We start from the raw sequence: 16,439 nt of genomic DNA on the forward strand, positions 1-16,439 counted from the left end.
TATTTGTTTGCTGACAATTAAAGAACACTGGAGGTCATATTTTAGTTATTCAGTTCTTTTTTGTTTTGTTTTGTTTGTTTGTTTTTTGAGATAGGGTTGCTCTGTGTAGCCTTGGCTCGCTTTGTAGACCAGGATGGCCTCAAACTCACCGGCCTCTGCCTCCTGAACTGGCATTAAAGGCATGCGCCACCATGCCCCGGCCAGAGTTATTCAATTCTTTATCAATGTAGTCATCACACTGTGGAGTTTCCTCTACACTTCTAACAAAGGACTTATTTGTAATTAAGGTGTCCTATTAGAATAAGGCATGAGGAGCTCAAAGCAACTAAGCTTACCCTCATCTGCTTGTCTTTGTCTGTGGCCAATGCTGGCTGAGAGTCTTGGAGGATGCATGCCAGCAGGGAGCTGCCTCAGTGGCCAGGCTGCCTGTGTACTCGGCCTCCCACACCACCTCCTGTTTAAAAGTCCTTCCAGGAACTATAAACCACACCACAGCACGCATGTCTAGCCTACCTGTAAGGTAAGAATGTAAAGCTTGTCAGTGTCTTCGAACATCTTTCATTAAAAAGAACAAAACAATAATTCCTTTTTGACTCCTGGGAAAAGTGACTTAGTACTGCCTACGAAGAGTAACCTGGTTTCATACTCAGAGACTTCCACCCAAAACAGAAGCCATCTTGGCCGCTAACAATCTGAAGTCCTGTGGCTGTCCCTTTAATTTATTTCTTTTGGAAATCCTACCTTACAAAGAAGGAAAGCAAGATTTAAGAGGATGAGCCCAGCCCAAGGTCTCTTCAACTCACAAGAGGCCCAGAGTTGGGATTAAGAACTCAGCTCAGCCTAATTTTCGATCCTAGTTCCCGACTCCTATTTGCTGGCCTTTGTTGAGAGGCAATCTTGGGTTAAATAAGTTCGTTTGGAAATCTGGAACTTTCTTTGAAGCTTTATAAAAAATTTTTTTAGTTATATTGTTAGAACAATAAAAATACCTTTTTAAAAGCTTGACTAACATGGAGTCCAGAATTTCCTATGTACACTAGAACTCCTTGTTGTCTACTTTAAAGCCTTAATATCTGAAGTATGGGTCCTATGTTCTATGTTCAATTTTGTTTACTCTGAAGATGACTGTGTTCAAACCCGTGAGCTTGCTATACTATACCAGTCATGGAGGAACCCTCAGAGCACGCCTCACACCCGTTTCTCACTACAGAGGGCCACCATGACAGCCTTTTCCACATGTGTGGATCACACAAGCTATCAGGTACTTATTGCATCCATAAACTGGTAATATGTTACTTTGGTGAACTTACAGTCAAAACAAAGTATCAACTCTGTAAATGAAAAAAAGAATCATGTAAGACCTGAGCTCAGATCTCCAGTGCCCATGTAAAAAGTTGGCTTGTGGCAGCTCATGCCTGTAACCCTAGCACTGGGGGAGTTGGAGGTGGGTGAGGGAGGGAGGGAGGGAGGGAGGGAGGGAAGGAGAGAGAGAGAGAGAGAGAGAGAGAGAGAGAGAGAGAGAGAGAGAGAGAGAGAGAGAAGAGTCCAGAGGTGGACTTGTATCTTCTATAACGCACACACATACACACACTCCTACCTGTGTTGGGCTTTTGTTAAATATTTCCCCCTCTTTGAAGCTTCCAAGGCTGATTCTTACACTTTGTTAAAAGGGGAAATTAGCACATGATAGAGGCATTAAAGACATACTAGGTCCAAAGTGACCTGACCTAATCAGAACCGAGGGAAGAGACCTGGAAAGGAAAAGTGACTTGATCTACTTTGGATCTTATTTCTGTATCATTTGAGCTGTCATAGGTGGCATGACACTAACCTTTTGGGAACTAATGACTGAATCCAGTCCTTCCTTCCCAGGGACAAAGACAAAGAATTCAGAGGTTCTGAGTGGTTGAGCCCACTTGTGCCCTGTCCTCTAGTGAGAAGCTCTCATCAGAACCAACTCAGAGACAAGTGCTGCATTTAGGAGCATTACGAAGCCATCTTCCACTTCCTGTTGCGGGTATCAGAACTGCTGCCCGCCCTTGGAGCCTGGGCATGAAGCACACATAGATTCACGAGAGAAAGCAGGGTGTCATTGCCAAACCACAGAGGCAGAAGGGGGTGGAGATGACACTTCACCCTGCCTCTGTGGCTTACACTTTGCCATACTTTTTCTCTTCTTCTCAGAGTTTATTTCCTTTTTCACAGAGGTTCCCAAGCCCTTTCACAAGGTCACAACCAGGAGCCCTCCTGCCTCCAACACACACACAACTAACCAAGCAGCAGCCAGCATGGCAGACAAGGCCTATGAAAGTGAAGAAAGACTGCAGGCTACAGATGGCCCACCAACATCCATTTCCAAAAGTGTGACATGTAAAATTAAGAATTCACAGCTGGACAGTAGTGGTGCACGTCTTTAATCCCAGCACTAGGGAGGCAGAGGCAGGCAGATCTCTGAGTTCGAGGCCAGCCTGGTCTACAAAGCAAGTCCGAGACATCCAAGGCTATACAAGGAAACCTTGTCTGGAGAAAAAAAGCAAAACAACAGCAACAAAAAATTCATTAGGAGATCAGAGCTCAGCAGGAGAACGTGTGCTTAGCACCAGAAGGCCCTGAGTCCAATCCATAGCACTGCAAGGGTTGGGGGGGGCGTGAGAAAAACCTCTCCTGGAGACCTCAGTGTTATCTTTTCTGGATTTACCTGGGGTTGTTATAAACACCTTTGAGAAGGGAGCTAGCACTGGCCACAAGTTCATGCTAGAAATAGCTAAAAGGAAGCCTTAGCCCTTCTGGCCACCAGGCTCAGCCTTTATCTGTTTCCATTCCTTGACGTATTTATTCTCCTTTGTGTGGCTGCTTCTTTCAGAAAGACTCCAAATTTCTAGACTGGGCAACTGGTGGTAAATGCTGTGTCCTATAGTATACAGTATTGTAAGGCCCTGGCTTGAGCTCTCAGTTTTATTTGACTCAGTCAGACTGCCAACTTCTAGTATCTGTGAAAAGGTATTTGAGGAAATGTGTTTCTCTTGGCTGTTTATCACGTCTTCTGTAGCTACTACATCTGTAGAACTCAGAAGACACCGGGTTAACATACGTCACCTACATGCGCAGACGTTTACGCCCATCCGTTCTTTGTGGCTTGTTTTTCACTCTAACAGTGATCTCCTATCAGCACAAAGTAGTCCTTGTTTGCAGTTTGGGATTCTGAAGTACAGGCCAGGGCAAAGGTCTCCAATTCACCGACCCAAGCATGAAGTCACTTTGTGCGGAGTTCTAGTCAACCTTCTAACACTTCCCAAAGAGTTCTGCTTACAAGTAACCCCATTAAGTAATATGACTGGTAGCTTCAGTCAACATGGCGGCAAGCCAGATTTTGGTCAAGACTAGGAAAAGAGGGAGCATGATTTTGCTTGCCTTGGTTGATGAAAAGAACAGTCAGTCCTTGCCTTACCCACTGTTACAGCTTACGTGCACAATGTCTCTCGCAGGCACATACTGAGGCCGTGTTCCCCAGCTGCTTGCACTCTTTTGAGAAGTACTAAGAAACTGTAGGAGGTGAGAGGCCAGGTGGAAGAAATCTCAAGCACTGTAAGCTAAAACAGGACCCCCTCCCCCCTCCCCGACACCTGTTTTTATTTATTTTGTTATAGGGTTAGGAAGCTGAAACACACTCTCACCTTCAGCCGGAGCTGTTACACAGAGAAACCCTTTCTCAAAACACCACCAAAAAAGAAACTTTTGTTGACTTATCATAATTTGGTGTAATGCTAGTATTTCTGGGCTGATCAATACTCATCATTTCTGGGCACACAATTAGGATGTGGAGATAAAATAAGCAAAAACAAGGAGAAGGAATGGACACAAACTGGGTGGGTTATGAGCAAGGGTGTGAATGGGAGGGATTAGGAGAAGGACAGCAGTTTTCAAATATTTGAGACACATGAGAAAATACACTATAGAATAACAGCTGTAATCCCAGCACTCAGGGAGGCAGAGGCAGGCGGATCTCTGTTAGTTCAAGGCCAGCTTGGTCTATAAAACAAATCCAGGCCAGCCAAGGCTACACAGAGAAACCCTGCCTCAAAAAAGGAAAAAAGAAAAGCCTCACAAGCTATGAGCTCCCTGTTCCTGGAAATGCTAAGCAGAGATTGAACGCATCCAGCAGCTGCAGGCGGACAGGGCACTGGTTCTCAACAGACTCTTTCTCCCAGGAAACTCTGATGCAGTGACCTGGGGCCATTTCCTTGGCTTGTTCTATTTTTCTTCTTCTTCTTCTTCTTCTTCTTCTTCTTCTTCTTCTTCTTCTTCTTCTTCTTCTTCTTCTTCTTCTTCTTCTTCTTCCTCTTCCTCTTCTTCTTCCTCTTCTTCCTCTTCCTCTTCTTCCTCTTCCTCTTCTTCCTCTTCCTCCTCTTCTTCCTCCTCTTCTTCTTCCTCCTCTTCTTCTTCCTCTTCTTCCTCTTCTTCCTCCTCCTCCTCCTCCTCCTCTTCTTCTTCTTCTTCTTCTTCTCCTTCTCCTTCTCCTTCTCCTACTCCTTCTCCTTCTTTTGAGACAGGGTTTCTCTGCGTTGCCCTGGCTGTCCTGGACTTGCTTTGTAGACCAGGCTGGTCTATTTGTTTCTTAAAGCCCTGGAAGCAAAGCCTGTTTTGTTAGGGGTTACAGTTAAGCACTCTGGTGCAGCTCCAGTTAACTGAAGTTTATATAACCAAGGTTGCCTTCTTGAAAAAGAGCACAACAGCCCAAACTCAGAAGAACCATGCCCAAGTGTTCCTAGACTTAAAGAGACCATTCTTCCTAGCCAGCTGAAGGTCCACGGGCCTATCCTAATTAACTTCTGACAGCTTCTTCTAAGCTGGTAGCTCCTGTCTACCAAAACCAAAACAGGGAAAACCAAGTGGCGAAGAGGGGAGGGGGCTGAAAAACCGCTGCCCTTCATCACCAACGTGTATGAGCTGACACAAGAATGGGCAGCAATGCAATCGCAGCAAGTTCTTCCTGTGACAAATGACACAGGGCAACTGAACATCCGCATCACCGCTGAAGGCACCCCAGACACAAAAGCACACCACTAATAACAATTAAGTTTACAGAGAGTTTGCAAAATTAGGACGGGGTCAGTTATTTCTTTTCACCCGGCAGTTGTAAAAATGGTGACGCTGGTCCACAATTATAGGATGTCTTAAGAGGGGGGTGGGCACAAAAAAAAAAAAGATGGTATTTAAGCCTGATGATTGGTTTATGTGGAAGGCTGGTGGCTCATGTAGATAAGCAGACTGACTAATAGAAGAACTGCCAGTGTCATCTTCACACTGCCGAGCCTGTAGAGTTTTGGCAAAGACCTGCCTCGTGGTCTTGAGACGCACACAGTTGAAGTTACCCTCTCAAGCAGGGCTTGCCAGTCTATGAAGTGGGCTGCCGAAGCACTGCCTGGGGGTTAGGCCTCTCTCACTCACTACGGAAAGAATGAGCCTTCAATTGTGAGGCAGTTTCCGGGGCAGGCAGGTTTATCCTCCATGTATTATGTGGTACGGAGACCAGTGATTTAGTCATTTTGTGGCGATGTGATGTGGCTGGGAAAGTACAGACTTCACAGTCAGACTAAGTTGTGAGTCTTGGACCTCTACCACATAGCTCAGCCATGACATCTTGCTCAGAGTTTTTCCTTCTACAAAAGAGGTTGTGCTGGATAACTTCATGTCAAGGTGACACAACCTAAAATCATCGAGAGGAGGGAACCGCTATTGAGAAGGCGCCTTCACAAGACTGGGCTGTAGGCAAGCCTTCAGGGCATTTTCTTTTCTTTTCTTTTTTTTTTTCTTTTGGTTTTTCAAGACAGAGTTTCTCTGTGTAGCCTTGGCTGTCCTGGACTAACTTTGTAGACCAGGCTGGCCTCGAACTCACAGCAATTTGCCTGCCTCTGCCTCCCAAGTGCTGCAGGTCATCTTAATTACTGACTGATGGAGGCAAGCCCAGCCCATTGTGGGTGGTACCCTCCCAGCCTCCCCCTACTGGTGGTCCCGGGTTCTGTAAGAAAGCAGGCTGACGCAGCCATGAGGAGCAAGCCAGTAAGCAGCACCCCTCCACGGCTTCAGCATCAGCTCCTGCCTCCAGGTTCCTGCCCTGACTTTGGTGATGCACTGTGATGTGCAAAGGTAAATAGAATAAACCCTTTTCTCCTCAATTTTCTCTTGGTCATGGTGTTTCATCACAGTGATAGTAACCCTAACAAAGACAAGGGATATCAGGCAACTCATATGATTATTGTGACCGTGATCAAGGTGGACAACATACAAATGAGGGCACCCCTCTCTTCTGAGTGCTAAGATTACAGGTGTGAGTCACCACACCAGGCTTGATAATACTCATTGAGATTACTTATGTGCCAGGCACTACATGAATGATCTCATTTGGCCTTCACTACAATCCTAGGAGCAGCACTATCATCACCTCTATTTTACCATCAAGAAACTAATGCTTGGCGAGGCACCGTGGTTTGTCCAAGGTCACTCCACTATCAGATGGTAGGGAAGACGAGGGGACCCAGACAGTCTTAATCCAGAGTCAATGCCTTGAAAGCATTGTATGTACATAACAACATGTATGAAGTTAATTTCCTGTCCTCTAATATATCTTATTCAGTATACGATCATCTTGGAGAACCATATCTCCAAGACAACCCTCCCAGCGGAGGAAGCTTTGGAGTGATAGCTTAGTGACCACAGCCAGACACTACCAGGGAGTAATGACCTTTCTCTGGGTAACTATGGGGCTTTTCTGCCAGCAAACTCTGAGGCCTTCTAAGCCATCTCAAGATGTTTTAGCATCTAGCTGTAATAGCTGCCACGGCTGTTTCCGTGCAGTTGGTCGTACAGACAGACAGTTCAATGTTGTATGATGCAGATTTCAAGAAAAGCTAAGTACAGGAAAGCAGTGACCACTTAGCTCCATAACTGGCACTCAAGTGGGCACACTTTTCAAATACAGTTGTTGACTTGGGGAGGCATAAATCACAGAAGAACACAGGGACCAGCTTACCTTGTGGCTAAAGCTTCAGAGGCACCTTCTCAGTTATATGATTAAGATTACATATCTAAAAGACCATGGTTATTTGGAGCATTTCATATGTCTGTTTTGCATTTCCTTCCTCTTCTTCCTCCTCCTCCTCCTCTTCCCTATTAGACCCAGAAATCTGGTTTTGAATCTTGGATCAGGCTGGATTTTCTTTGTATATTTCTGCCAGTCACCTCTCTTTAGTGCCCTTAGTCACCAAGCTGGAATAATAGTAATACATATTTGGTGATGAGCTGCATCATTGTAGGAGTCTTATGAGAGGCCTAGGCATGGTGGAGGGGAGAACACTATAATTTTATGTCCAGTGTATCCCATTATTCATGGTCCATGCTAGGCTACTGATTGAGGAAAAACTAGAACCTATACTTTTGGGAGCCCAGAGTAACTAATATTCAACCACTCACAAACTACACCTATTATCTATGCACTGAAATGTTCATAAGCACCAAGAGAGAAAGGCAATGGCTAGAAATACCACCAACCAAATGAAGCCAGATGCCAAGCAACATCTATGCCCAAAGTGAGCAGTCTACCAGGATGCCAGATCTAACACAGAGATGTCTGGATTTCCATTACAGGTGAAATTGAGGGTCGGGGACATGCCTTATCAGGTAAAAGCATACAAACCTGATGACCTGAGTCCAGTCTCCAGATTGTGCACTGGGCAGAGAGTTGCTCTCTAACCTCCACATGCCTGAACTTGCATGTGTCTGTGCATACACACACACACACACACACACACACACACACTGAACATAACAAGTTGATCTACAACTCTTAAAAAAGCCTGTCCCCACTCTAGCTTTCTCAACCATGCCTGGCTACTGAATCTTCTATTTAAAATGAACCTCACCACAGCGAAATGGATGTTTAGCTGATAATCAGCCTGGTTCACTGGGGAGATCAGCTTCCCTTTCAGAGAACTGATCAGGTATTGAGAGCACCTAGTCGTCCTAGGATGAGCACCCCCTCCCAGCACAGGAAGTGATCAGAGTTTTCATGAATATGAAAACTGAGATAAATTGAGCAATGCTGCATTAACGATCAGAAGAAATAAGCTGCTCATGTCCTACGACATTTTTCTGTGAAAATCCAAAGCTACGCACCACGCTCCTCACATTTCACAGTAATGATTAGAGCCGGAGGATTTAGTTAGTCATAGGCATTAAAATTAAACACTTGCAACGCAACTCATATGCCCACAAGAAATGCCAGAGTGAGAAGCAATATTTTATTAGTTGACACAAACATCAGACATACACTATTATAACCTATGTAGAATATTTTTTAAAGTTTAAAATAGATCTTTTAGGGTGAAGAGATGGCTCAGAGGTTAAAATAGACCTTTTAAAAGAAAAAAAAAATGTTTACATATCATTTTTACTTCCACAGGAGCTAGCTACTATTGTAATAACAAAGAAACATTTAAATGAAATCCTGAAGATAAATTTTATTATTTACTTTTAAAGAGCATTGTTTACCTCATTTGTACTTAGGTACATGGTACATGGCATCTGGGGAGCATCAAAGCCTGCTCCCCCCTGAGCTTCCTGTTAAGTGGCCATCACCTTGCTGGTGACTGAGTGCTAGAAGGACTTGGATGGTGCCATGTTCCACCCTCGGTCCTCCCTAGAGCGGGCTCAGGAGGAACTGCCACTCCGCAACTGTACCAGGCACAGGTGCTCAGCCACAAGCACCTTGAAGGTCAATGGGTCCTATCAGGCTAGGAAGGCCTTCAGACAGATGGGTTTCCTTTTATTATTTTTCTTTTTACAAAGAAAAAAAATCTCCTAAAAAAGAAACTTTCACAGGACCTAGCAATCAATATGCACTTTATAAACAATTATATAATCTTATTTTTAAAAAGACAGTAAGTGAATGCTTTTTTTTAACATTTATAAATACTGGCGACACCTGCTGGCAGAAAATATATTTCATTCCACAGCTTGCCAGAAGCCTTGTCTACAGAAGCTGCCTTTTGTACTTCCCCCGAAACCCACTTAGGTTTCTTTTTCCAATTTTGCCTATCTCCATTATTAGGAAGTGATTTATATCTGACCAATGAACTTGGAAGCATCCACCTCTGTCTCAAGTTGTGTAAAATGTACTTTTATTATGCTAAAAGTAATTATAATAATAAAACGCAATAGTGATACTTGAAAAATATTGACCAACTATCCCCCCCCCCCAAAGCATTCACCTCCCATCCTTGTTTTTACACAAGCACATCCCTACAAAGGGAAAATGAAGCATATTAGATTTTGAGGATCCAATTAGTAGTGAGGGAAATTAGCATAACAGTTCATGAAATGTTACAGCATATATCTACAGACTATGACTAACAAAGAAAGAACAAGCAGGGAGGTTCACTTAAGCCTCACCAAAACACAGGACGGAGAGAGAGAAAAGAAGTGGTCAGAATCCACAGCTATTTTCACTATTGTTTTCTTTGGTCCACTTTATTTAGCCAAGTCGCTTGTGCTTTTTTTCCTCCTAGGAGTTTGAGGAGCCAACATCCCCACTGCGATTGAAAACTCACATCCACTCCAGGCTGCACCGCCCTGAACTCCTTGAAGGTACCACCCTGTCCAAAGAAATGTGAACCAACCACACTTCCACAGCTGCTGAGAGTAAAAAAAATCTCTAAAAATATTCAACTGAGCTAGGGAAAGGAGAGAAGCTTAGCTTGTACTCAGCATACAAAAAGGGGGATATGACCAGAACCTATTGGAGTCCTGTTGGGGGAGGGAACAATCCTGTTGTAGGAAATGAATCTATGATGCTAGTCCCCCCCCCCCAACCCCCCACCTCCGCAGTGAGGGAAACTCACGAAGGCAGTGTCAAGGGCGACACACACCTGCCTCTAGCTTCATCTTCCCCTCACCCCCGTGGTTGTCCTCAGAGGTAAAGGAGAGTGGAGAACACAGGCACAGGCATAAAGATGACTACACCACAGCTGGGGACTGATAAGACAACCGACATTTTTTTTTTTTCCTTCTTTCGGTTTTTCGAGACAGGGTTTTTCCTGTGTAACAGCCCTGGCTGTCCTAGACTGGCTTTGTAGACCAGGTTGCCCTAGAATTTACAGAGATCCACCTGCCTCTGCCTCCCGGAGTGCTGAGATCTAAAGGTGTGCGCCACCATGCCCGGGTCAGCAACTGCCTTTTCTAAAATCCTGAAAAAATAGTGAGGATCGCCCATCTCCTCCCAGCTGAACCTAACCAACGTCTAAGGGCAGTCAACAATTTGCCAGAGACAGGACACATGGGGGTGGGGGAGGAAAGCCTAAGAAAACCAATCAGAGAGGACGCCCTCAACTACCCAAGGGCACAAAAAAACTTCCCAAGAAAGGGGAACTGCTTCCAGTATTTCAAGGCAGCTTCCCATCTCGCCAGAGTATAACTCATTCTCAGCAGTCATGAAGGAGACCCTCGATTACTCGTTCAACCCATACCCAAAATGAACGACACCCTCCCGCAACGTCCTTTATTGCTTACTTGTGACAAGTAAAGGTGCCCGGGCGGGCCGGCCCTTGCTCTCCAACAGCTGCAAAACCTAGTGTGGCTGGTGAGCTGTCTGAACCGGTCCGCAAGAACTTAGGCTCTCTCCCAACCCCGGCTGGGGAGGGATAGACATTGCTTTATGAAGGGGCTCTTTCCTGACCCCCGGGCCTTCCCAACAGGTCAGCGGTAGGTGCTTTTGCCCGCACTAGACAGAGACTGGGGCTCTATCTGCCGGACGGTTGGGCAGGAGAAGCAGCAGCGAGGAGCTGCAGTTCCCGGGCGCAGGGAGATTGGCAGGGAGAGAGGACCCACGGAGAAGGTGTGAAGGGAAAACACTCGAAGTGGGGATCCGGAGAAACGCAGCACTTGGGGGAGATGGAGAGAATGCGAGCAGTACACAGGGGAAGACGGCGGAGGAGCAGGGAGGTGCAGGTGTGTGGAGAGCGCGTCCTACCTCGTCCTTGGCCGCCCCGCTGCCCAGGGGCGCCTCCAAGCTGCAGTTTGCCCTCTTGACAGTGAGGTAGAAAGGGTAATCCTTGGCCACCATGGCGGCTGCCGGGCCTGCCCTTTGAGATGTCACTGCTGAGCCCAGGCGACAACAAAAATCCCGGGTGAAAGAGGGCCCGAGCTCCACGATGCCGGCGGCGGCGACGACGCAGACACCTACAGCGGCTTCAAGCCGGGTGGACTAGGCGCTTAGGCTTCAGCGGGAGGGGCGCGGTCGCTGAGGTCACGCCCACAGAGGGCGGGCGAGTAGGCGGGACTAGAGAGGCGGATCACGCCCCCTAGGAAAACCAGGTGAGAACTTGCAGACACCCCCTGGGGCTGGGACCTTTCTGCCAGTTTTGGGGGCCTCAGGGAATGCGAGTGGAGCCGCCAGACCCGAGACAGCTCGACTCGTGGAAGAACAGCCTGTAGCAAGGAGGCTAGGGCCCGGGGCAAACACAGATAGAGCGAGGGGGCAAGTCCCAAGCAAAACTTTACACATTATTTTATTTTTTGACTGGATCCCTGGCTGTCCTGGATTCACTCTTTCCACCCCCCCCCACCCCCACCCCCCAAATGAACATCATTAGTAGGGTAAAAGCAGTGCAAACAGTAAAATGCATCCATCTTAAGTGTGCAGTTCACATAAGAGTGAGGTGTGAATAATTCAAAACCAACCTCGGCCAGCTAAGAGACAAATACTTTCCACCACGCACGGAGTCCTCTCCAGGCAGACCGCTCTACACCCATGCAGGATTGATTCGGTCTGTTTCCACTCTAAAGCGAAGACCACGCTTTGGGGGATCTTTTCTGGGGAAACGCTGACACTATAAAAGCCCAAGGAGCAGCGACAAGGTCCTTGCTAGAGCCCTGCCCACGGAAAAACAAACAAAACTAGAAACAATGGTAACAGTCTTCAGTAGAGAGCTTAAGTAAACTTTCTTCACCATAGAACACCACCCCACAGCGATCAGACAGGAGCTGGGTCTATGGGCGTGGAACTGAAAGATCTCCTTTATACTGGACTCAGTTTGAAAATAACTGCAAAGGGCTGGGAGTGCTGCTCTTTGGTAGAAGGGTCAGCAAGAGTGAGGCTCTGGGTTCAATTCCCAGCATCTAAAATATTACACTATGGACAGTACAACAACATTTGTGTTCAAACACAGCCGTAGAAGAATCTGAGCCACTCTTACACTGTCCCTAGTGGCAGAGGAGAAACATCTGGGATAAAAAGGGCTAAAGTTAGTGGACAAAGGAACTTTAAGGTTACAGCTAGCGGGTTGAGGTGGTGCGCACCTATAATCCCAGTTCTTGGGGAGGCAGAGACAGGCAGATCTTTGTGAGTTTCAGGACAGCCAAGGCTACACAGAGAAACCCTGTCTTGAAAACACAAAATAAAATAAAGTTACAGCTAATGGTTTTCACTTTTTTTAACAAGAAAAATTTATTCACATGTCACCTGGGAAAGAAGAGATTAATTTTTGTTTGTTTTTTTTGTTTTTTGAGACAGGGTTTCTCTTTGTAGTCCTGGCTGTCCTGGACTTGCTTTGTAGACCAGGCTGGCCTCAAACTCACAGCGATTTGCCTGCCTCTGCCTCCCTAGTGCTAGGATTAAAGGCGTGCGACACCATGTCCAGCAAGATTAATTTTCTTTCTTTCTTTTAAAGATTTATTTATTAATGCATATACAGTTCTCTACCTGCAGGCCAGAAGAGGGAATTAGATGACATTATAGACGGTTGTGAGCCTCCATGTGATTGCTGGGAATTGAACTCAGGACCTCTGAAAGAGCAGGTAGTGGTCTTAACCTCTGAGCCCACTCTCCAGTCCCAAGATTAATTTTCTTCAAGTTATCATTTCCTCCAAATTACATTTCTTGTAAACTTCACTATAAGTATCTGTCCATCCTCATGTGAAAGGCACAGCAGATGTTGTTACAGAGAAGTACTGACTCTTGTTTTTGCTTCTTGGATGTGAGGGAAACAGTGTGATGGAGAAATATGGACCCTGTTTTGGCATTCTCTGCTTCTCTTTTAGAGCATCCAAGTTCAACTCCCAGCACCCACATCAGGCAGCTCACAACCATCTATATAACTCTAGCTTTCGGGGATCTGATGGTCTCTTCTGGCCTCCACTGACTCACACATACGTGGGAATATACACACACTCTCTCACACACACTCTCTCTCTCACACATACACACACACACAAACAGATACACATACAAGTGCATGTGAAATAGGGGAGGGAAATTGAACCCCAAGTTTAATTATTGTACAGTAATTAACAATCATATTATATTAATAAGCAGGGCGGTGGTGGCGCACGCCTTTAGTCCCAGCACTCGGGAGGCAGAGGCAGGCGGATCGCTGTGAGTTCAAGGCCAGCCTGGTCTACATCGTGAGTCCAGGACAGCCAAGGCTACACAGTGAAACCCTGTCTCAAAACAAACAAACAAACAAACAAAAAAACCCAAAAACCAAAACCATATTATATTAATAGGAAACCTACTATATACATTTCATTTTCTCTTAAGATTTTTTTTTTTTTGCTTTTCTTAAAAAAATACTAGGAACTATAAAATCCATGAATAACATACATACAGCAGTTTTTAAAAAATATTCCTCTAGGGGATTAGAGAAGGATGGAGGGAGAGAGAGTTGCTAATGGCCCGTAACTACTTAAATAGTGCTGCAAAATGGGCCAACCTCCAAAATGGATATGAAAGTGATGGTGGACCTCTCCAGAGTCTTTGGGCTCTAGTTCTTACAAGTCCTCACAGACTGACCACCCAAAATAGGATTCTCATCTTTAAATTCTTAAAGATCCATACATGCATATGACATATATGTACACACACATATACACATATATCCATGTGTGTGTGTGTGTGTGTGTGTGTGTGTGTGTGTGTGTGTGTTACAATGACACCCATACACTAGGCCAGCAATTTGAGGTAAGATATACAAGCTTTGTATGTGGTCCATGGGCCATTCCAACAATGTTTAAGAGTTTTGTTTTGCTTTTGTTGGTTTGTTTGTTTGTTTTCAAGACAGCATTTCTCTGTGTAACAGCCCTGGCTGTCATGGAACTCTCTTTGTAGACCAGGCTGGCCTTGAACTCACAGAGATCTGCCTGCCTCTGCCTCCCAAGTGCTGGGATTAAAGGTGTGTGCCACCATGTCCAGCTTTAAGAGTATTTTTTACCCTGTGACATTTTTGCCTTGTTTCCAGGCTTCAGGCCTCTCCCTCTGCTTCATTATTTGCTGATTTGGGATTTGGGAAATCTGACTGGGACTCTAAATAGGAGTGTTAGTAACAAAGACTGTTAGCCAACAGGCTGGCCTCTGAAATGGCTCTGGAGCACAGAGCTTGGCTAGTGTCTGATTTTGAGGGAGGCTAGACCAGCTTGGCAAGGCTTCCCAGCAGAGAGCAACAATGCTCCCCATAGCCCCCTTCCCTCTCCTCTCCCCCTGCCCCACCTCTCTCTCTCTCTCTCTCTCTCTCTCTCTCTCTCTCTCTCTCTCTCTCTCTGTGTGTGTGTGTGTGTGTGTGTGTGTGTACAGCTTAGGAACAACACTACCTAACAGCAGCTTTCCTAAAAGCAGCAGCACAAAACACCTTTCAGAGCTCTCCTTCAGCACTACCAGTTATAATCCCATAAAACACTTCGCAGCCAGGCAGTGTTCCTCTTGAGCCAGGAGCCTGGAGCCTGGAATAAAGAAGCCTGTTCTGCATTTCCAGGAACGATGCCAAGCACAAAGCTGTGGTCTTGCTTGTGCTGTGGGGGTCATCTGTGCTGCTGAGGGGACTCTGCAGCCCTACACATTACTGACGATCACCCCTTTTTAGCCTAGTGGATGATCTGGTGTGGCTAGGAGCCCATCTACCAACTACTCAGAACAGACACATCATGGGGCTAAAAACCTCAGAGGCTAAAGTGGCCATGACCCTCCCCAGCAACAGAACGATGCTGTGTCCTATCAGCACTACCCTGAATGTCAGGGTTAGAATTCTCTTTTTCTTAAAGGTTCACTCTTCTTATGCAGCACTCTTATTATTAGCTACCTCTCTTCTAGCTTTCTCCCCATTCTTTTTTTATTTTTTCCCTTTTTTGAGACAGGGTTTCTCTGTGTAGCCTTGGCTGTCCTGGACTCACTTTGTAGACCAGGCTGGCCTCGAACTCACAGAGATCTGCCTGCCTCTGCCTCCCGAGTGCTGGGACTAAAGGCATGCACCACCACCTCCCCCTTTCTCCCCATTCTTAAGCTTCCCTGCTGGGCAGACATTTACTCAATAAATATGGTCCAATTTCAGACATGGTCTTTCAAAGGAAACTTCTGTAGCAAGTTATGCATCGCAGAGGAAGCTGCTCTGCCAGGGCCCGGACTCCCACCATGCGAGCCTCGTGGCTTTCCTGGCACCTGGAGTCCTATCTTCTTACTGGCTAACCAGACAGGGTCATGCAGGTACATGTTGGGCACTCACATGCTCCAACATCTCTCCCCTCCCCTTTCTTGTGGGCGATGGTCCCAGTTAATGACCAAGCCCCCTCTCCCTTCTTCTACTTCAGTTTAGGTGGGAGGAAGGAGGAGGGACCCTCAGGGGACTCCAAGGCATCAGGGCTGTGACCCACTGCCACCCAGGCAGCATTGGCACACACACTGGCACTTCCCCCTGCCCGGCGAAGAGCCTGCTGGCTCCAAGACAAGATGGCGAAAATCTAACTCTGGATACTTGACAGCTGGAAGACTTAACTCTCGAATTGTCCAAAATGTTTTGTCTTCAGGAACAAGTTTGAAAGAAACAGTTAATTGATTTAAAACGAAACAAAACAAAACCCCAAAGCCTTCCCCTGATTGCACTAATTCTGTTGATTATCAACCATCATGCCAAAATTGGAAAAGAGTTTTTAAAGCATCTATAAAATTGTTGTGTGGCTCTCCCATGCAGGTACATTTCTTGCTGTCTGGCTTACAGTTGGAGGTGATTTTCATGTCTCTCCTGGCTACCTTTGGCAGCATCCACACACTTTTTGCTTTTGTTTTGACACAAAGTCTCATTCAGGATCCCAGACTGGCCTAGAACTCACTATGTAGACCAAGCTGACTTCAACTCACAGTATTACCTTCTGTCTCAGCCACCAGAGTGCTGGCATTACAAACATGTACCACCATGTCCACTAAGTGCATGTTGAAATCTTCTCTAGAAGATTCCAGAGTTCATGGGCATCTAGTGGGTAGAGGCTGACATGCTGGTAATGACAGTACCTGTGGTACCATCTCCAACGAAGAACAAATGCATCTGAAGTGCTGACAGTGCCACCTCTAAACCCCACTGCATTAAGAGAACAGAGCGAGATGTGGCTCTCAGCCAAGAGAATCA

General features: G+C 46.0%; 1 protein-coding gene across 4 annotated transcripts in view; it reads right to left on the minus strand.

The window, feature by feature from the left end:
- ARHGEF3 (Rho guanine nucleotide exchange factor 3) overlaps nt 1–16,439 on the minus strand; it is a 274,736-nt gene that overhangs the window by 59,618 nt on the left and 198,679 nt on the right. Inside the window, exon 1 of one of the 4 annotated variants that reach the window (XM_084794853.1) lies at nt 11,024–11,274. The exons of 2 other annotated variants lie outside the window; for them this stretch is intronic. In XM_084794853.1, the coding sequence (XP_084650979.1) occupies nt 11,024–11,116 (93 nt within the window). In that variant the 5' untranslated portion in view covers nt 11,117–11,274. Of the gene's footprint in view, nt 1–11,023; nt 11,275–16,439 lie in introns of those variants that run through there. One more of the 4 variants, XM_084794852.1, reaches the window with a different exon arrangement.

The sequence above is a fragment of the Acomys minous genome (genome assembly GCF_964271855.1).
Source record: "Acomys minous genome assembly, chromosome: 9".
Classification (NCBI taxonomy): Eukaryota; Metazoa; Chordata; class Mammalia; order Rodentia; family Muridae; genus Acomys; species Acomys minous.